This window comes from Neofelis nebulosa, chromosome 4 (genome assembly GCF_028018385.1).
Source record: "Neofelis nebulosa isolate mNeoNeb1 chromosome 4, mNeoNeb1.pri, whole genome shotgun sequence".
In the NCBI taxonomy this organism is placed as follows: Eukaryota; Metazoa; Chordata; class Mammalia; order Carnivora; family Felidae; genus Neofelis; species Neofelis nebulosa.
The window spans coordinates 29,781,207-29,799,259 of NC_080785.1; the positions used below are offsets into that span (position 1 = coordinate 29,781,207).

Here is an 18,053-nt window from a genome sequence, read left to right on the forward strand (position 1 = left end):
ACAGTCATGCACAATAAGTGTGAATAAATACAGGGGTCTCACAGAGTCAACCCTAGCCTTTCCTTTTCTTTTATTTTTGCTTTAAAAGAAATATCTCAAGAAAATGAAGTGAGTAATGCATGCCCTTACAGGAGTTGAATGAACCACAAAAAGAAAAAAAAAAGACATATTTTTTTGTTAAAGTGGTAGGCTGCTGTCATGGATTGATGTAGAAAAAATGTAGAATATACACTTACTGCTTTATTCCTAAGTAGACCAAAGCAAAGAAAGAAGCAGTAATGCCATACCCATGACTTCAGTGCAGACCACAGCGCCCCTTCCTTGTCGTCCCCTGAAGGGAAAAGTGAATCGTCCACCCAATTGTTTTATAAAATTAACTTTTCCAAAATGAAAGGACATTTTCTAACATTCACACTTTACTGGACATTCACTCTTTTTGAATGCTTTTTTTCTTCATAATGTTAAAGGGTTTGTTTTGTTTGGGGTGGGGGAAGATGCAGCCAAGCTACCTTTGACTTTTTTGTCAAGATATAAAAAATGGGACCTACCATATTGCAGCACCTCAGAGAGGAACATGTCAATTCCAGCACCAGAAATAGGAAACTGCTGGAGATTTCCGTTTGCTTGTTTTGTTTGTTTGCTTATTTGTTTGTTTATTTATTTGCTTGGAGTGCGTGCATGTGTGTGCGTGCGTGTGTGTGTGTGTGTGTGTGTGTGTGTCTATCTCCTCATATACAAGAAAGAAGCAGTCCTAGTGGGTTTTTTGTTGTTAGCTTGTTCTTAGTAACAACATAAACTCTGAGCAAAAGTACTTTCTCTTTATTATTTGTTTGTTTTAGCTGAAAATCTTCAAAATGCTTTGACTTGGAGACCAAAAAATAGGCATTTGTATCTGATAGAATTATTTTTCGTATAGAATGTTCCTTATAATTTGGTTGCCTTTAAAGCTAAGATGATGGTAAAGTAGCTTAAGCTTTTTTTACTTAAGAGTGGTTCTCTTTTTCTCTCTTTTTATAGTTAACTTCAGATCATTTGATTCCCAACTTATTTTTCTCTAAAGTTATAATTTTGGCATTGTGTTAAAGAAGTTATATTAATAATAAATTTCTGTGTTACATTAAATGCCCTTTTGATTATCACTTAATCATAAGTATCATTGATGTGTAATGGGAAAATGAGTTAAATTAATTTTAAATTGTGTAAGGATTTCTTAACATAAAGATGCATAGGGAGTAATTTTAAGAAAGGATTTTCATTTCCCTCAAATTCATACAACTTACAATAAATATAGTAACTTTATAGTCTGACAGATTAGCTAGTATGTTATGCTAGACCATATATCATCTTTTGTTTCCCCCAACAAAAAAAATATATTATCTCTTGCAAAAGGACTATAATTTAAGAGTTACAACCATTGTGACTACATTTTAGCTTTCAAATTATCTGGAGAGTGGTGTGGAGGTGAGGGTCTTAATTTAGTATATTCAATATCACCAATACCTGGGAGTGTTTATGTGTATTAAAATAGAATTCAAGAGGTTGAAGCTATAAATAATTTGAAATAAGGAAGTATAGGATTTAAATACCAGTAGAAATTAATATGTCAGCTGAAGTACTGAATTCATTAGCAGTTTATTTTTTTTAAGAATTGAGGAGTGTATCTTATTTTGTAAATCTTATTTCTGATAACTTTTACAAAAATGTCCTGAAAATTAAGAAAGCAGTCATTAGGAAAGAGCAAAGTCGGGTACATGAGTAATATTTTTTTTAGATCCTAGCCTATCTCACATTTTAAAAACCTGAAACTTCCATTCATCCATGTGATATAATATTTAGTAAATCAGTTACTCATTTTAATTACCTTATCTCATTTTATGCATGTGTGTTCAGTGTATTAAATTAATAGAAATAAGTCTAATGAAATGTGAAACTAATTCATGCTTAATTTATGCTTAAAATACCATTTCTTATACCAAATTTTGTCAGAACAAGGTTAATAAATACGAGTCCAGATGAATTTCAGACTTGTAACATGTGATGGTACTCTTAGAAATTGAATTTGTCATTTTAATACAGAAGAAAAATATTTTTTATGATTTTTTCCTGTGTTTGAATACCTAAGACATATGTACCACACGTACATGATGTATTGTGTCACTATGTTTGTGTTTACAAACAAGACACAGAATCCCTTTTCTCATGAAACTCTTGTTATTTCCTAAGTGCTGAATGGGCTTTGAGATTGATTTCTTACTGTTATCTGAATGAGTAGCATTAATTTTCCAGTACTACCTAAACCTAGTTCTAGCGTGTAGTGCTGAATCCCTTAAAATGTCACCACTAATGGCAGATTGCCTTTAAAACACAAAAACAAAAACAAAAAAACAGGAACAAATTTCTTCTTCTATACTCGTAGACATTATACAGGAGCAGGAAATTACATTGGAGAAGAATTTCAGTTTCCCTCTCAAGAAAGTGGTAATAAACAGAGGAAAAACTACGAACCCTCCAAAAACACTTGTAAAATGAAACCAATTCTTTCCTTTCATAATTTGGTCAACTGACATCTTTTTTACTCTTATAGACACAACAATTCCATCCTGAATAATGTTCCTTCCTCAGGCGTCACATCTTTATTTTCAGTGGTTTTAAAACATCTTGGCAAACACTTAACGATACTAGGTAAAGGTGTGATTGAGGATGTCTTACCATCACTTCTGTAAAACGTTATTTCTAGGTATTGACTGCATGCGTCATGGCATAAATCTACTCTTTGATTTTTACATAACATACAGGCTAATAAGAAATTTCCCTTTGTAAGTAATTTACCTACTTTTTCCTGCTGTTTGGGAGTCCATTCAGTCCCATACCATGTATTTAGTGCCCGTTGTTACCTACCAATTACAAAGCAGGCCTCTAGGCCTGCAAGTGCAAAAACACGGTTTCCCTTGAATATGTTACAGCTGAAAGACTAATGTTAATTCATTTGGAGAACAGCCTAGGTCAACTTAGCAGATTTTCTAGCAAAACATAGAATTCTGTTAACAGGAAATTATAGCATTATTGACTTCAAGTGCTGATCTGTGGTCATTTCAGAGTGTTTCATTACCCTCTCATTACCGAATCTGTTACATGAATACTGCAGAGGCTGTTTTCTTTTCTGTTCTCCTCCCCTCCGCCCCCATCCTTCTTTCCAGCAATGGTACAGCAGTTCCATGAAAGTCATTTGTGTCTGGTTGGCTGATAGATTAGACCTTCAGCTTCATATTTACCAACTGAAGACGCTCATCAAGATTGTGAAGGTAAACAAAATGTGTTGAGATGTGAATTGCCCACCAAGCTATAAAGAATAATGGCTAGATATTGACATACAAGAAAATTGTATGTGACACACCTGAGTGGATGTAAGTACTTTAAAAACATCACTCTCAGCAGTGCTATGCCACTGTTTACTTCCATTTTCAGTTAGATTATCAAGTAAATGTAAATTTTTCTGCACTAATAAATAAAAGATATTTTATCAGTAGTCAAATTTTAAGACAATGTACACAAAGCCTCTGGCACATTTACCTGATTGTAGTAGGTCCACAGTAATTTCGTCTTCATTTTCTTAGGTAAAGAAATATTTTCTCCTCCTGATACATTTGCTTCATGCTTATTAGGATCGCATATGATTATGAGGACTTTTTTTTTTTTTTTTGAACGTGCGCACATGCATGTACTCATGTGCAAGCTGGGGAGGGGAGGAGAGAGAGGGAGAGAGAATCCCAAGCAGGCTCCACGCTGTCAGCATAGAGCCCACAGCCAGGCTTGATCTCACCAACCATGAGATCATAACCTGAACTGAAATCAGGAGTTGGTGCTTAACCAACTGAGCCACCCAGGTGCTCCATGAGGGCTTTGGAATTGTATTGGCCTACAGCATAAGGAGAGTGTCCGTTATTTTGTCATATCCTGACACAAAAGTAACATTGTCATTGCCTAACTTCTTTAGAAGCATGCCCCATCTGACACGTAAGAGATGATCAGTTTGAGTGTTGGGGAACATCCCAACCAACAACAGGTGTCACATCCCTTAAGGCCATTTTGTCTTTTGCTCTTCAAAAGAAAAGGTAATAACACACGTATTATATTTATTGAGTATATTTATTTATTTACTTAACGTGATTTTATTAATATATATAATTATTTAACATGATTTTTCACGCTCCGTAATTCTAATGGAAACACAAAATTTGCTCCAAGTGTAACTTTTTCCTAAAATTAAGACAAATCCTACTTAATGACCAAAAACATAACTCTAAGCTATTGAGAATCAGCTGTTCTTTTGAAAAGATGACCTTCCATTTTAGTGCCATTTGTCAAATGCAACATATATATATATATATATATATTTATATATATATATTTGTGTGTGTGCATATAGGCACAAATATGTATGTTTATATTTATGTGTATGTATGTGCATATGCGACACACAGTAGTTCTCAAAGTGTCATTTCTGACTTATATCAGCATCACCTGGGAACTCATTAGGCATACACATTATTGGGCCCTACCCCAGACCTGCTGAGTCAGAAACTCTGATTCTGGGGCCCAGCAATTTATATATTAACAAGTCCTCCAGGTGATTCCGATGTTAAAGTTTGAGAGGAACTATTGCATTACATCATTAAGTTTTAACCACATTAAAATATTTTCCATCATTCTCTAGGTTCCTGTAGTCTAATTAGAATACAGATTATTTTGTGCCATAGACACACAGGTTATCACAAATTAGAAAGACCCATAAATAGGAAAGTTCTGTTCTAAAGTGAGAAATTGGCAAATCTACCGGAACATAGAACCAGACCTATAATGTCACAGTAATAGCAATCATGATTAGTCATAAAGAACAAGTAAAATTATAGCCGCCCACTAATTTTTAATACCTCTGAACATATGACATTTCAATGGAAAAAATAACTTTGGTCCAGAACACTTCTTACCAGGTGTTATTTGTTTTACAAAGAAACCGAAAGTGCACAATAATACATTCATATTTGCCTTCGATTCTGCAATGTTTCTTTCTTGTTCTATTAATGTGACTTGGAGAGCTTTCAAATGAAGTTTGTTTTTCATAAAAGAGAATCAGAATCTGTGTATACCTTGTACATATATGTGTATGTTGAGGTTGCAGTCTGTACTGTGACTAATATTGGGATTAGCTGCTTACCTTACAATCAGTCATATTTTCAAGTTAACATCTATTGCATTCAAGATGTCAGAAATTACGTATTCAGCTGATTGGCATTTTTGGCTGGATTGTTAAGCTCTCTACTTTGTTTTTAGAATAAAAATCTCTATTAGCCCATCATCTTTCAAAGTTCTTCCTCTTCTCATATTCACACGTCATTACAATTAAAGATCAAACACCAGTGAATATTTTAGCAGAATAAAATGATAATGTCACGAATTATGCAGTGCCATTTCCATTGTACTCTACACCAATCAATTTATCTTAGTTTAACATATTCTTCATTATGGCTACCAACAGTCAAGACTGATAAATATGGAAATAAATTTCATGAATATATTTGATTTTCCATGCTTTGTTTTTCACGAGCAGGTCCCCAGACTCAACCAATGCTTTCTTTGGCTGATACATTTAATCAAATTGTAGAGCTTTATATAATAATTAAAAATTATTATTTTCACAAAGAAAATCAGGATGAATTAATAATTTAATGTTTTGATTGTTTCCTACTTTGAGTATAAACAGACTTTAACCAGTTTCATACATAGATTCATAATTCTTCAGAACCTATATGGTTATATTTGTAATGTTCATTTTTCAGTGAATTTAAGAAGCTATTAAATAGCACATGTATACAGGGGTGCCTGGGTGGCTCAGTCGGTTAAGTGTCCAACTCTGGCTTTTGGCTCAGGTCATGATCTTACGGTCATGAGATCGAGTCCCATGTCAGGCTCCACAGCATGGAGCCTGCTTAAGATTCTCTCTCCCTCTCCCTCTCCCTCTCCCTCTGCCGCTCCCCTGTCCACTCACATGCCTGCACGCTCTCTCTCTCTAAAATAAAAAATAATAAGTATAAAAGCACATGTATACAATTGTGAAGGCCCCTGAGTAGGCTTTCCTTCCATCCACATCTCCCGGTGCTAGCCAGCATGTTACTACAGAGTAGTGCATTCTACCAAGGAGCCAAACTGCTAGTTGTTCGGTTTTTTTACTCTACAGGCACAGTCATTCTTCTCTGCCCACTGGAGACCCAGATGCCACCAAGATGTATATTACAGCCAACTTTGGCCCACAAAGACACTTAAATACGAATCAGTTCATTCATGTCACTCGCTGAGAAGAAAACAAATTCCACTAACAGATTCACAGAGAGTTTGGGGCTATGAAATTATTCGCAGTTTTAACATCGGAATGATTTATTGAAGGAGGGGGAGAAACAGAATCTTCAAAGTGGCGGATGGATTTGTGTTCTCCCGAGTGGCCCTATGACATTTAAAAGCAGTTAACGTAGATCAGCTGCTCTTACTAGGAGATAGGAAGACAAGTGAACAGCACCCCATGGCAGGCCCTTGTCTTAAATAAGAACTAAGCAGACCTTCATTGCCGGCCACAGAGGATGTCCAAGGGCCAATAATATTTTATGAATTCTAAAGAGAGAGAGAGAGATCACAAGGATACCTGTCCTGCAGCTCCCCTAACTACCTGTTGCTTGGTGATAAAATAAGGCAGTAGAGTCTTAATTACACATAAATCAGAAAGCAGATTTACAGGACTGCAGATCTACAACACAAATCTGTCCTGGCCAATTTACTGACAATTAAGCTAAGTCTAAGAAAAGTCAATTCTAATAAAACAAAAAAGCAGGACTTCTAAACTCAGTATATAATTGTTAACGGAACAATATTTCATATCAGATGCATTATGCAATATTTCATGTCAGGTACATGGAGTAATTTGTGTACTTGACATAGTTTTAATCAAACTGTTAAACAGTTATAGTCTTGAACACAAATCTCTGGGGTAATACTACTGTGTATATTAGTCACCAGATTTTCTGGATAAAACTTACCCTTCAGAGCCATTCCCATGTGTTTTGATGCAAATTACCAGAGGTTTTGGTGTAAGAGAGTGCCACCTTAGTAATAATAAGATTAACACCTTAGAAAGAGAATATGAGGATAGTGGGGTGTAAGTATCTTAAAATATTAAAATGTAAGTAAAAACAGTTTTGATCATTTAAGAAACCACTCTCTGAATCAAATTTTTATGGGCTGTTAAGATACCTCTGATACTCCACAGCATTTCTCACCATTCAGTTTATTTTTGGACAGGTGGTAGACTTTTCAAATATGAATTTTATTTATAACAAGTAATGATCCAGATGAGAAAAAAGTTATTATTCACCCTCCATACTTGCTTTCGGCATATCACTTCTTAAACTTATAATGATACTGTGGGGCATACATCAGATTAAAAAAGACAGGAAAATGTGAAAATACCAATGGCCCCCACAACCTTGTAATGATTTTGCTCCTTCCCCGAAATCTGTTAGTAAACCAGGTGTGTATATCAAGGGGATTAAGGTGCTATTCATCAGCATTTCCTACCTGATATGAATAAGTACCTTCAATGAAACTGTGTGAATATTAAAAGTTTCCTTCCATATATTCTGTTGAACGAAATCAAGCATGCCTTCATGTTAATTTCCAGCTATTGGAGTCGTAATATTGGGCCAGAAAGTACAACATTCCTTCTTGACTTTTTTCATCTATTAAGTGTAAAGCAGACAACAACAAAAGTACCTACTAGAAACATTTAGAACAATGGTGGCATGTTGATACTGATACTTGAGGCCAGTCCATTAAAATCTGAATGTTTAATATTCTAAATCTAACACAGGACAGTAAACAAATCTGGAAAGATATTTAGCATTAAAAACAGCCTTAGAAGTGACTCTACACAATGGGATATCTTCATTTGTGTTTTGTTTCCACACTGAACTAATTCTAGATTTTTCCCACAATTTAAAAAAAAAAGTAATAAAATTCCAGTCCTGTTTAGTCTCAGAAAAAAATCTTATATGAGGAAAATTGCACATAAGGGGATCAGTGAAATAAGCGATGCTTTCTAGGTGACATATCTTAAGTGCCACAGAACCCAGAATTCTGTTGTTCCTGTCATTGTTCTTAGGATTCATGTTATAAACATTAACATGACGTTTGCTCCATTTTTGACAGATAATACATCAAATAATAGACTTTTCACAGAAAATATAAATACATGTTGTATTTATCATCTGTGGAAGCTTTCCACCAGAATTTTGACACTTCACATTCCAAGGGAATTTCAAAAGGAAAGGGCAGAATTCATCCAGACTTCTGGGTGTACACAAATTTTTAACCGGTGGTACATATAAATAAATGTTGTAATTCACAAATGCTGAAAATGCAAACTTCTTTTACTGATAATAGGATTAATTATCTCCCTCCACACTTCCCCCAAAAAGCTAATACATTTCATAAAATGTGTTTTTCAGTATTAAAGGAAAGACATGTCAACTGAAAAACTAAGAATTCCTTCATTTAAAAATGTACATAAGTGCCTATCATTTTACCTTGTCGCAAGCTATTCAAATAGTAAAGTCTGTGCCATTAGCAATATTTTTCACTTGTCATCTGTCAGAACATTTTGATCTATTCAGAGTGATTCTACTTTGAAAAGCAGGATCCGAGGTCTCATTTCTTTTTCTCCCCAGAAATATACCAACAGGTTGATTGACATGGGCAGCTACAATCTGAGTCCAATAGTGAATTGTCCCACATTATTTTTGAAATGCTAACTGAGGATACATACGGACGTCCATCCATACAATTCGTGAGCTATCTAAGCAAAGTCTTTCTTCTTCTTCTTCCAGAAAACCTATAGGGACTTCCGACTTCAGGGTGTGTTAGAAGGCACACTGAACAGTAAGACCTACGATACTCTGCACAGACGTTTAACAGTCGAGGAGGCTACAGCCTCCGTCTCGGAAGGAGGAGGACTTCAGGGCATCACCATGAAAGACAGTGATGAAGAAGAAGGCTAATAACTCCCAGCTCTGTGGGAGGAAGGAGGACCTTGACATTATTTTGTACCCTGTCCTTGTAATTACATTGATTGTTTGGACCAAATAAAAAAATGCTGGTATTTCACTCCGCATTGTAAAGAGTGAACCTGGAAGCAGAGTTAAAGGGGAAAATGGGAAGTTTCTTGGTTTGGGGGGATTTTTAAAGATGAGTCTCTTTTGTGTAGTTTGACCTAAAATGAGCTTTGGCTTTGTGATTGGAACATAACTTTTTGGTTTTTTTGGAAGATTTGACTTTTCCGTCTAATTACATCAAAGTAGTGTCCTGTGTGTGAAATGAGATATGTATTTCTCATAATGTGACATTGTGAGAAGAAGCTACTTGGATCACTGTGCCAGCTCTATTGTGCCCTTGTTAAAGTGGTGTGTATTTAATAGTTTATCATTTATGTGTGAGGGTGTTTTTTTTTTTTTGTAGTTAATTTGCCATTGTTGTGATGTGTGTAAAAACTTTAACCTCTGTTCTTAGTATTCTGAGTTCATCTGCAGGCTTCAAGGACTGCCAAACCCAAATAGAGACTAGACTATCCATCAGCTTGTGTCTTGTTTTATTCTGAACATTCCTCCTTTCAAGTGTAAGAAAAAATCCCAAAGTGTAAGGTAGTAAATGTGCTGCCATCAACATACCATATTCTCCTACTTCTAAGTGTAACAGCTTGCAGGCAATAAAAATCTATTTGGTCGAAACCACTCCTGTATTTATTAGACTTGTGTAAATTAAATGCAGTAAAAAAAAATGTTTGCAGTATTATAAAAACCCCAACAATTTGTCTCTGTGTTTTTGTGTTTTTGTTTGTTTACAATCAAATGAGTAAAAGATATCAACAGTGCTTTTGCACCTAGAAGGCACACACATTTGTTAAAAGAGTAAGTTACTACGACAGTCTATTTCCATAGCAAAGGTAATGTTGACTACATACTCCTATGCGTTATTAACGTTAGCAGTGTTAACTAATAAAAAGTAATACTAGGAATGCTGGTAATTTAACTAGCAATTGACATATTAGTTAACTATTATATCTTCTTCCAAAATATTTTCTTACTATAATTTTGAAAAATAATAGTGTTATACTTTGTAATTTCTCTGAGTTTTAATTTTGTATCTTTTCCTAAAATTCATATTGTGCTACTACATCCATTCATAAATAATCTTTGAATGAGGTAAGTTAACGCAGAATAAGCAGAGGTATCCCTGAATTTATGTAAACTGTAGTTCTGGAATTTTGGAAGTGACACCGACTTCTTGCACCTCCAAATTCATTCTCCTGTGTTGTTATAAATGGTGTCTCAGTAGCTGGACTAGCCCACAAAAATCCATTTAATTCAGTTATTATGTACTACTGGTTTGGGCTCAAATCTGGGTCCTGGGGGTAAGACGCCCTACGATACAGGACGAACATGAAAGTGGATGTCTTCCCCTTTCCTGGATTAGAAACTAACTCTACCAACTCCGTGTTGGGGAAAGTCAGTTTTTCCTGAAATGCTCTCTTTCCCTGTCTTCACCTTCACATCCAGTATCATCCTCTCTTTGGGCCCCTAGGTGTCCAGTTGTGCCAGCCTAAACTCAGAGGTACCCTCTCCACGGTTGCTGCCGCACAGCTCAAATGGCTGGCTACTTGCAAATTACCCACCCTTGTTTTCTTCTAAATGTCTGTGTCTTTGATTCAGCTCATCTCTAAGTAATTGGCCCATATTTTCCTGAAGTAGGAATGACGGATGACTGATCCCTTCACCCCCCTCCAGCCCTATGAAAGGAAATATCTAGCTGATCCAATTCAGAAATGCAGGGGAAAGCCCTTGGGGCCAGGCGGATCTCCCTGCTGATCTAGTTCACCTGCCCACTGGCTCTCTTGGCTGGTCAGCCTCTTGTAGCTTCTCTCTAGATTTGCGGGTTCTCTGAGCCTTCCCTTCTGTACTCAGGAGATTTCTGAAAGCTCTACTCCCCACTCCAACCTTCAGTGGCTTCCACAGGGAGAACAGCAGAGCCAAAGGCAGGTAGTGGGGATGCTCAGAAGTTTATGATGACTATGTGGACTAACCTTTTAGCCACCAAGAGGCGTAGAAGAGAAATCTATAAAGCAACTGAAAGAGAATGAAGTACCACTTTTGGGTTTTTGCCCAGAAATTCTCTCCAACATAACTGCAAATTGCTTGAAATGACTTAATAATTGTTCATCGGTGTGTGTAACTGTTAGGGTGAATACCCAAGCATCTGTCTATTAAAGGAAGCCAAGTGTTACTATTTTTTTAAAAAGTATTATTTCATTTAAAGGAATTTAATGGAAAGATGAACAAGTTTTAACAAAATTTTTGAAGTGAAAATCATTTTCAACTCAAAGAAGTAGTCCTATCCTCCTAAATGGTTTTGGGCAAGGGCCAAAAAGTGCGTTTTGGGGGCAGTTTGGTGAGTGTTGCAGGAGAAAATAACTAATGCAGTCCAATATCCAGCTGGAATGGATCTGTTAAATAACACGTCTAAAAGGAAAGTTTCTCCCAACGCATGGAGAGAAGAATAATAATGCCTTTTCCCGGAAAGGGAAAGAACCACACAGAGCTTAACGTAAACCTCTCAGCTCCAGCTGTGGGTCGTTCTTGCATTCACGGGTTTTTCCACCTGAATTCCCCTTAGTTCTTGTTCATTGTCCCTCGCTCTGCAGAAAGGACTTCCTGCTACTTTTGCAGTAAGCGCCCGTGCAAAGTGTCTCGGGGCACCCACCCCGCCCCCCACGGTCATAGCCCGGCCTGGCCTGGCGCCGCCCTCCTTCGCCCGTGAAGACTTCGGGTCCCTGAGCTCCGGGAAGGCGCGCTTGGTGGGAAGGAGGTCACTCGGCCATCGCTGCTCATGGAGCCCCTCCCTGGTGCGACCTCCTGCAGTCCGAGAGGCGCGCGCCCCCAACCCTCTCTGCCCGCTCCCTGCAAACGCGCGGAGACGCGGGGTCAGCACCCGGCGTACGGGACGAGCGCGCTGGCGGTCGGCAGGATCCCCGCGAGCCGAAGCTCAGAGCCTGCCTTCCCATCCCCTCCCGCCTGGCGTCTGGTAGAAAGACCTGAGCGTGGAGAGTCGAGCATGAGCCTGGTCGCTTTTATTTTTTACTCCCCAAACAGAAAATGGAAATTTCCCGGTCCGGGTCCCTAAAGGGAGGTGATAGATCGATGTTCCTGAGAGATGTTCACGCGCCGCTGGTGGCGGGGTAAACACTCGCCCAAAGAGCAAGCAGATCGGCCCCCGCGCGCTCTGCGCCTCTGCCTTCGCCGCAAGGCCCAGCCCCCACCGACTGCCCTCGACCCATCCCACCCCTGTTAGTTTTGCGCGGAATTGGAGGCCCGGTCTGTGGGAGTTCGGGAAGACAGTGTTCGTCCTATCTTTACATGGGGCCCTCCTAACTCACCCCCCCTGCCCCAGTGCTATGCGGCGAGCGCGGTGGAGAGCGGGTCTCCTTTCCCCCTTCAAACGCTGCTCGCTGGACGGGCAGCAACCTTCGGGGAAAGCGGACGTCTCAGTTGGCTCCAGTACTTTGCTGCAGACGGAGTCGAGCCCAGGGGCCTGGGCAGCCGGGCGGAGGCGAAGAGGAGCTGAGACCCCGCAGTGCCCGAAGCGCGCGGCTGGCAGTTGCCCCCCCCCCCTTCCCCTTCCAAGGGTGAGGCTTTCCCCCAGCGTTGGCTGAAGGATGGGGTGCAGAGATGCCTTAATCTGCTCTTCTCTGTGACACTGAAGAAAGATACTTAGAGGAGTAGAAGCGGATAGAGACTGAGCGCAAAGCGCTGAGCCTGCGTTCCAGAAGTCACGACCGACAGTCAGTCGCGCCATTTGTCCGTGTGCAAGATGTGATTGTTTTAAGGGAATAGGCAGTGGAGTGTGAGAGTGTAGTGCCGAGAAGAGAAGAAGAATTCGATGTGGTTCCCAAATGAAGACCCCCGATTTAATACCAAGAAACAGGTGCACAGGACACCGCTTGGAGATCGTAGTAAGCAAGGCCTTGGGGCCAGAGAAGCCTGGGTTTGAGTCTTTTGAGTCCTAACAGCTACACCTCTTCCCCGCGTCTGAGCTCTGTGTCCTTGGGCAAGTCACTGAACCTCACTGTAAAACGAGGACTTAATAAGGCAGGTAGTTGTAAGAATTAGAGACAGGTAATAAGTTGTGGCCAATACTAACTAGTTCTTTGTGAGGAATGGATTCAAAAGAAATCCTGGCAGTCCTGCCTCTGCCAATGCGCACCACCATTCTCCAGCAATTGTCCCCGCGGTGGTTTCAGGGTCCTTCTGCATCACAGCCAGCTCAGCGGATCTTCAGCCTCGCCCCCGGCGTGTCAGTGGACTGGAGGGTTCCGGGGTTATATATAGGGCCAGCCTAGTGGGAGGAGAGGAGAAGACAGGGAGGGGCAAACCTTGTCGGGTCTCCAGAAAGGGCCGGCTTCGCCTCGAGCAGCCCCCGGAGCGGCCGGAGGGAGGGGAGGCAGCTGGAGACGTGCCTTTGGGGGATGGAGTTGGTCAGAGGCTCAGAAACTAGACAGGTGTGATCCCGAGGTGCTAGACCACAAGTGAGGAATCTCAGACCTCGGCCTCTGCCCAGTAGGTTCTAAGTGCAAGAGAATTTAAGGGGCAAATTAGTGTTCATTAATGTTTTCCAAAGTTTAAGGAGGCCTAGAATGGCGTCCTGCGCCTCAGACCAGAGATGCGCACACAGTAAGCGCTTGGAAAATTCGAAGCGGAACCGAGAGAAGCAGAGGAGGCCGCAAACCGCCCCAGCGCGCCCCACGGAAGTCGAGCGAAAACGGCTGACACTGAGGGCAACAGTCAGCACCGAGTCCTGGCCCAGAGTGCTGAACTGCCAGCCCTTGTAGGCTGTCGTGAAAATACCAATAGCTGAGAGGCCCAGCGTGGGCCGAGGGCAAGCCCCAGGGGCTCATCCCAGCGTGTCCGTGGCGAGGGAGACACGTGCCCTGGTGATGCTGGGGCCAGGCACTCGGCGGCCTTGGAGACGAAGACACTCGCCACTTAGAAAAAGGCAAGATACTCCCCCTGCTTTGGGCTGGGACTAGAGCTACTTTTATAACTGGAGGGATATTTCCCACCTTCATCATTCCTGTAAGGTAGCCTGCCTGCAGCTTCTGGGTTCCAGATAGAGGAAGAAGAATGCCACAGATGCCTTTAACTCCCAGGACTTCATAACTTTACATCAAAAGTGACTGTATTTATGTGCTTATTTGTGGGTGATTGTTAAAATTTAGCAAATAGGGGCACCTGGCTGGCTCAGTCCGTTAAAGGGCGGGAGGAGGGGGGGGGGAGGGTTGATTTCAACTCAGGTCATGAATGCAAGGTTTGTGGGATCCAGCCCTGGAAGCAGGGTCCAAGCTGAGAGCACCGAGCCTGTTTGGGATTCTCTCTCTCCCTCTCTTCCTGCCCCTCCCCTGCTCACTCTCATTTTCTCTCTCTCTCTCACAATAAATAAACTAAAAAAAAAATTTATATAAAATTTAGTAAATAAACATATTCTAGACATATTCGTCTAAAATCTTTTTCCATCCCGAGGCACCTAGGTGGCTCAGTTGGTTGAGCACCTGACTCCAGCTCAAGTCATGATCTTGTGGTTCTTGAGTCGGAGCCCCACATTGGACTTGTTCTCAGCACAGAGCCAGCTTGGGATCCTGTATCTACCCCCCCCCCTCCCCTGCTTGGGTGTGCTCTCTCTCTCTCAAAAATAAATAAAACACTAAAAGATATTTTTTAAAAATCAATAAAATAAAATCTTTGGCCATCCCTAGGATCAGTGGTTCTCAAGTCAGAGGGGAAGTGAAGAGTTTATTTTGAATTCAAGAATCATCAGGCAGAGGAGTTACCCTTTCCTGGGCTCAGACACAGACTTGTTTCTGGGTCCCCTACACACAAGTTGTACCTTTGAAAAGATTAAAAGTGGTGTGTCAAATTATTTCCTTTTCTGCTTCAAATCAATTCTGACTTGCCTCTTAACACTGCTTTTGCTAACAGCCAACCAACAAGTAACACCTCTCGTGGGTGTGATTGGTGGAAAGAAACGTTTAAATGCTGAAACTTTTTAGGGCATTTCTCTAAAATGCCAAGGAAGCACAACGAATTGTAACTTTGGAAGGAGATACTGCTAGGGAGGTAGAAAAAGTTTCATTAAAGAGGGGTTATATAGTAAAAGGTCAGAACCCAGCACCAGCAGGACTGTACTTCAAAAACTGGAAAGTGAAACGTGGAAAGATGGGGGTAGCAGCTGATTGTGGCAAGAGAGAGCTTTGACAGGTTCCCCCCCCCCCCCCAGAGCCGGGTAATAATTTTTTAAAACACACTTCAGAGTTGCTGTATTAAAGGATCTCATTTGTTGTCATTTGTTCAAACTGCCCAGGCTTTTTTGTTGTTGTTGTTATATTGTGTGATTGCTGGGTGTATTCTTTCATATAATTAGGATAGTCTATCAAAAAGTTGATTAATTTTAGAAATGCATAAGTGCTTCTAAACAGATGAAATCTGCTTTAATCAAACTGGGATTTTTGAAAAGCTTTTGTGAAAGGTTAATTCATCATTCTACAGAAGAAAGTGTCCCCTGGAGACCTTAGGACTGAATGTGGGAGAGCAGGCCCCCAAGGATAAGGAAAATCCTCAAGGCTGTGAAAAATAATTTAGCAAATGTGATTCTTTATGTGCATTTTAACATGTCCATGTATTTAACCAGAAATCAAATCGTTGAGCCGAAGGGGTGTTTTTTAAATACAGATTTTCTGAAAAATATTTTGCAAAAGTTTGTAGCCTAACTTTTTAACAAGGTGATAGATAGCTTTTCATATGTAAAGTAGTTTTATTTTAAAATCTCTTTTCAGTCTCCAAGCCTCCCAAGAATGAAATAGGCTTTGATTTAGTCCCATTTCACAGAAAAACAATCCAAGGCAAAGGGTAACTGCCACCATCTGTTGTGGTTAACAAGGGGTCCACTAGCTGTGTGGCCTTCCCCAGATGAAGGCACTCTGCTTTAGGAGGCCAAAGCAAGGCAGGAAACTGGCATCATTTAATCCGGCCCTCAAAATGTGTGGGACAAATTGGTGATAGAAGTACATACGAAAAACTGTCTTAGAAAGGGGGAAAGGTTGTTGTCCATTTCAATGGACAATTGAAGAATCCAGCTTTAAAATGATAGTAAGGGGGGAGGGGTGCCTGAGTGGCTCAGTCCGTTAAGTATCCGACTTCGGCTCAGGTCATGATCTAGATATTGGTGGGTTCAAGCCCAGCATCAGGCTCTGTACTGACAGCGCAGAGCCTGATGGGGATTCTCTCTCCCTCTCTGTCTGCCCCTCCCCTGCTCATGCTCTGCCTCTTTCTCAAAATAAGTAAATAAACATGAAAAAAAAAATGGAAGGATAGTAAGGAACATGAAGAAAAGGGGATTATAATGGCTAGTTTTGCATACGGGTTTTGCAGAGGCAAGAGAAGCTGGAAGAACGGAAAGATGCAGGAGAAGGAGGAGGGGGAAAATGGTCTTTCCCGTTTGTGATTTCCAGTTACCACCACCCTCACGTCTAAACAATGAGGGAAGGGCTCCGATGCCCACTCGCGGCTGGACGCGAGGCGCATTGGCAGAGGCGGAGCGCGAGACCAAAGGCCACTAACACCAGTGAGGCCATCGTGGCTAACATACGGGGACGCTCGGGTCCCACAGATCTTGCGGCTGGATTTGCCCATGTCCCGCATTTGATTCCACATCATTAGGATGAATCATTAGGAAAATAGGGCTCCGGATTTGGAATTTACTAGTGGTATCCAGGTTCAAATTCAGAAAAGAAAGAAAAAACACGAATCCTAGAAAGGCAACGACAGCAATCACGTGTACTTCGTAGCTGCCGCCTTTCCCTTTTCCATCTTATATGTGAATCGGCCGGTTGGAGCCCTCTCGACAGAGAAGGCATTCTGTCAGTAAATGTTGGGGCCTTCACTTATCTAGAGAAATAATAAATTGGAATGCTCTGCTAATATTAAAGGCTAATGATTTTCCTCTTCAAATAAAACGTCGATATCTGCCAAATAAAAGGGGAAGAGATCCTATGGAAAGTAAGGAACCCCAATTATTATCATGCCTGCTGCCTTTTGAACGCAGCATATGCTCTTAATTTTTAAAATTGTTTTGCTTTCCGTAAGAACTCTAAATCAGCGTCATTAAAGCCAATTTCTCCTTCTTTCCCTTTTTTCTCCCTCTCCGCCTCTTCTTTCAACAGTGGTGTGAAAGTTCAGTTATTCTCCGTCATGAGTATAAAGCTTTGGAAATCAGCTCATGTGCCAACACCGGGAACTTTTCCAGGCCCACGGTGCGAAAATGGAATATGTGCTGTGGAATTATTATTTTTGTCCTTTAGGTTTACATCTACGCCTTTGTATTATGTAAATTTATGAGAAGCTGTGAATCACAGGGTTAGGTAGAGGAGGGGTTTCTTCCCCCTCCACAGGCAGCGGGAACCGACCCCATTCAGTCTTTGAATGATGCACAGCCTTCTTATCCTTCCGTGGTTTTTTTTGTTTGTTTGTTTTGTTTTGTGTGTTGTTTTTTTTTTTTTACCCAGACCCAGCTTCTCTCCCCACCGTCGACCCCGCGGGCCGGCAGGGGCTCAGGGCTGACACCCAGGCCCCAGGAGCCTCGGCAGACACGTTCGTGACAGCAGCCGGCCGGCCCCACGAGGTCGCCGGGGGCCGCGGGATGCTGTTCCCCTGTTGCCAGCGTCAGCACTGACGCGGGGCGCTGAACGCTTCGCGCTCTTTCCAGTACCCTCGTCCCCTGTGAGTCTAATTGGAAGCTATGAGGGCGGACCCACTGTCAGCGAAAGTCAAAGAGTTAACAACTCAAAGAGGACACAGAGGGAAGAGAAAAAGAAAAAAAGACTTCCAAACTAATTCAAACTAAGACGGGAG

General features: G+C 40.9%; 1 protein-coding gene across 15 annotated transcripts in view; it reads left to right on the plus strand.

Annotated features, from left to right (window-relative positions):
• The window catches only part of CADPS2 (calcium dependent secretion activator 2), a 543,402-nt gene extending 533,492 nt beyond the window's left edge, over positions 1-9,910 (plus strand). For 14 of the 15 annotated variants that reach the window (XM_058724458.1, XM_058724443.1, XM_058724445.1 and 11 more), the window contains 2 exons: positions 3,198-3,302; positions 8,931-9,910. In XM_058724458.1, the coding sequence (XP_058580441.1) occupies positions 3,198-3,302; positions 8,931-9,101 (276 nt within the window). In that variant the 3' untranslated portion in view covers positions 9,102-9,910. The remainder of the gene's footprint in view (positions 1-3,197; positions 3,303-8,930) is intronic. The other variant, XM_058724449.1, reaches the window with a different exon arrangement.
• Positions 9,911-18,053: the final 8,143 nt, after the last annotated feature.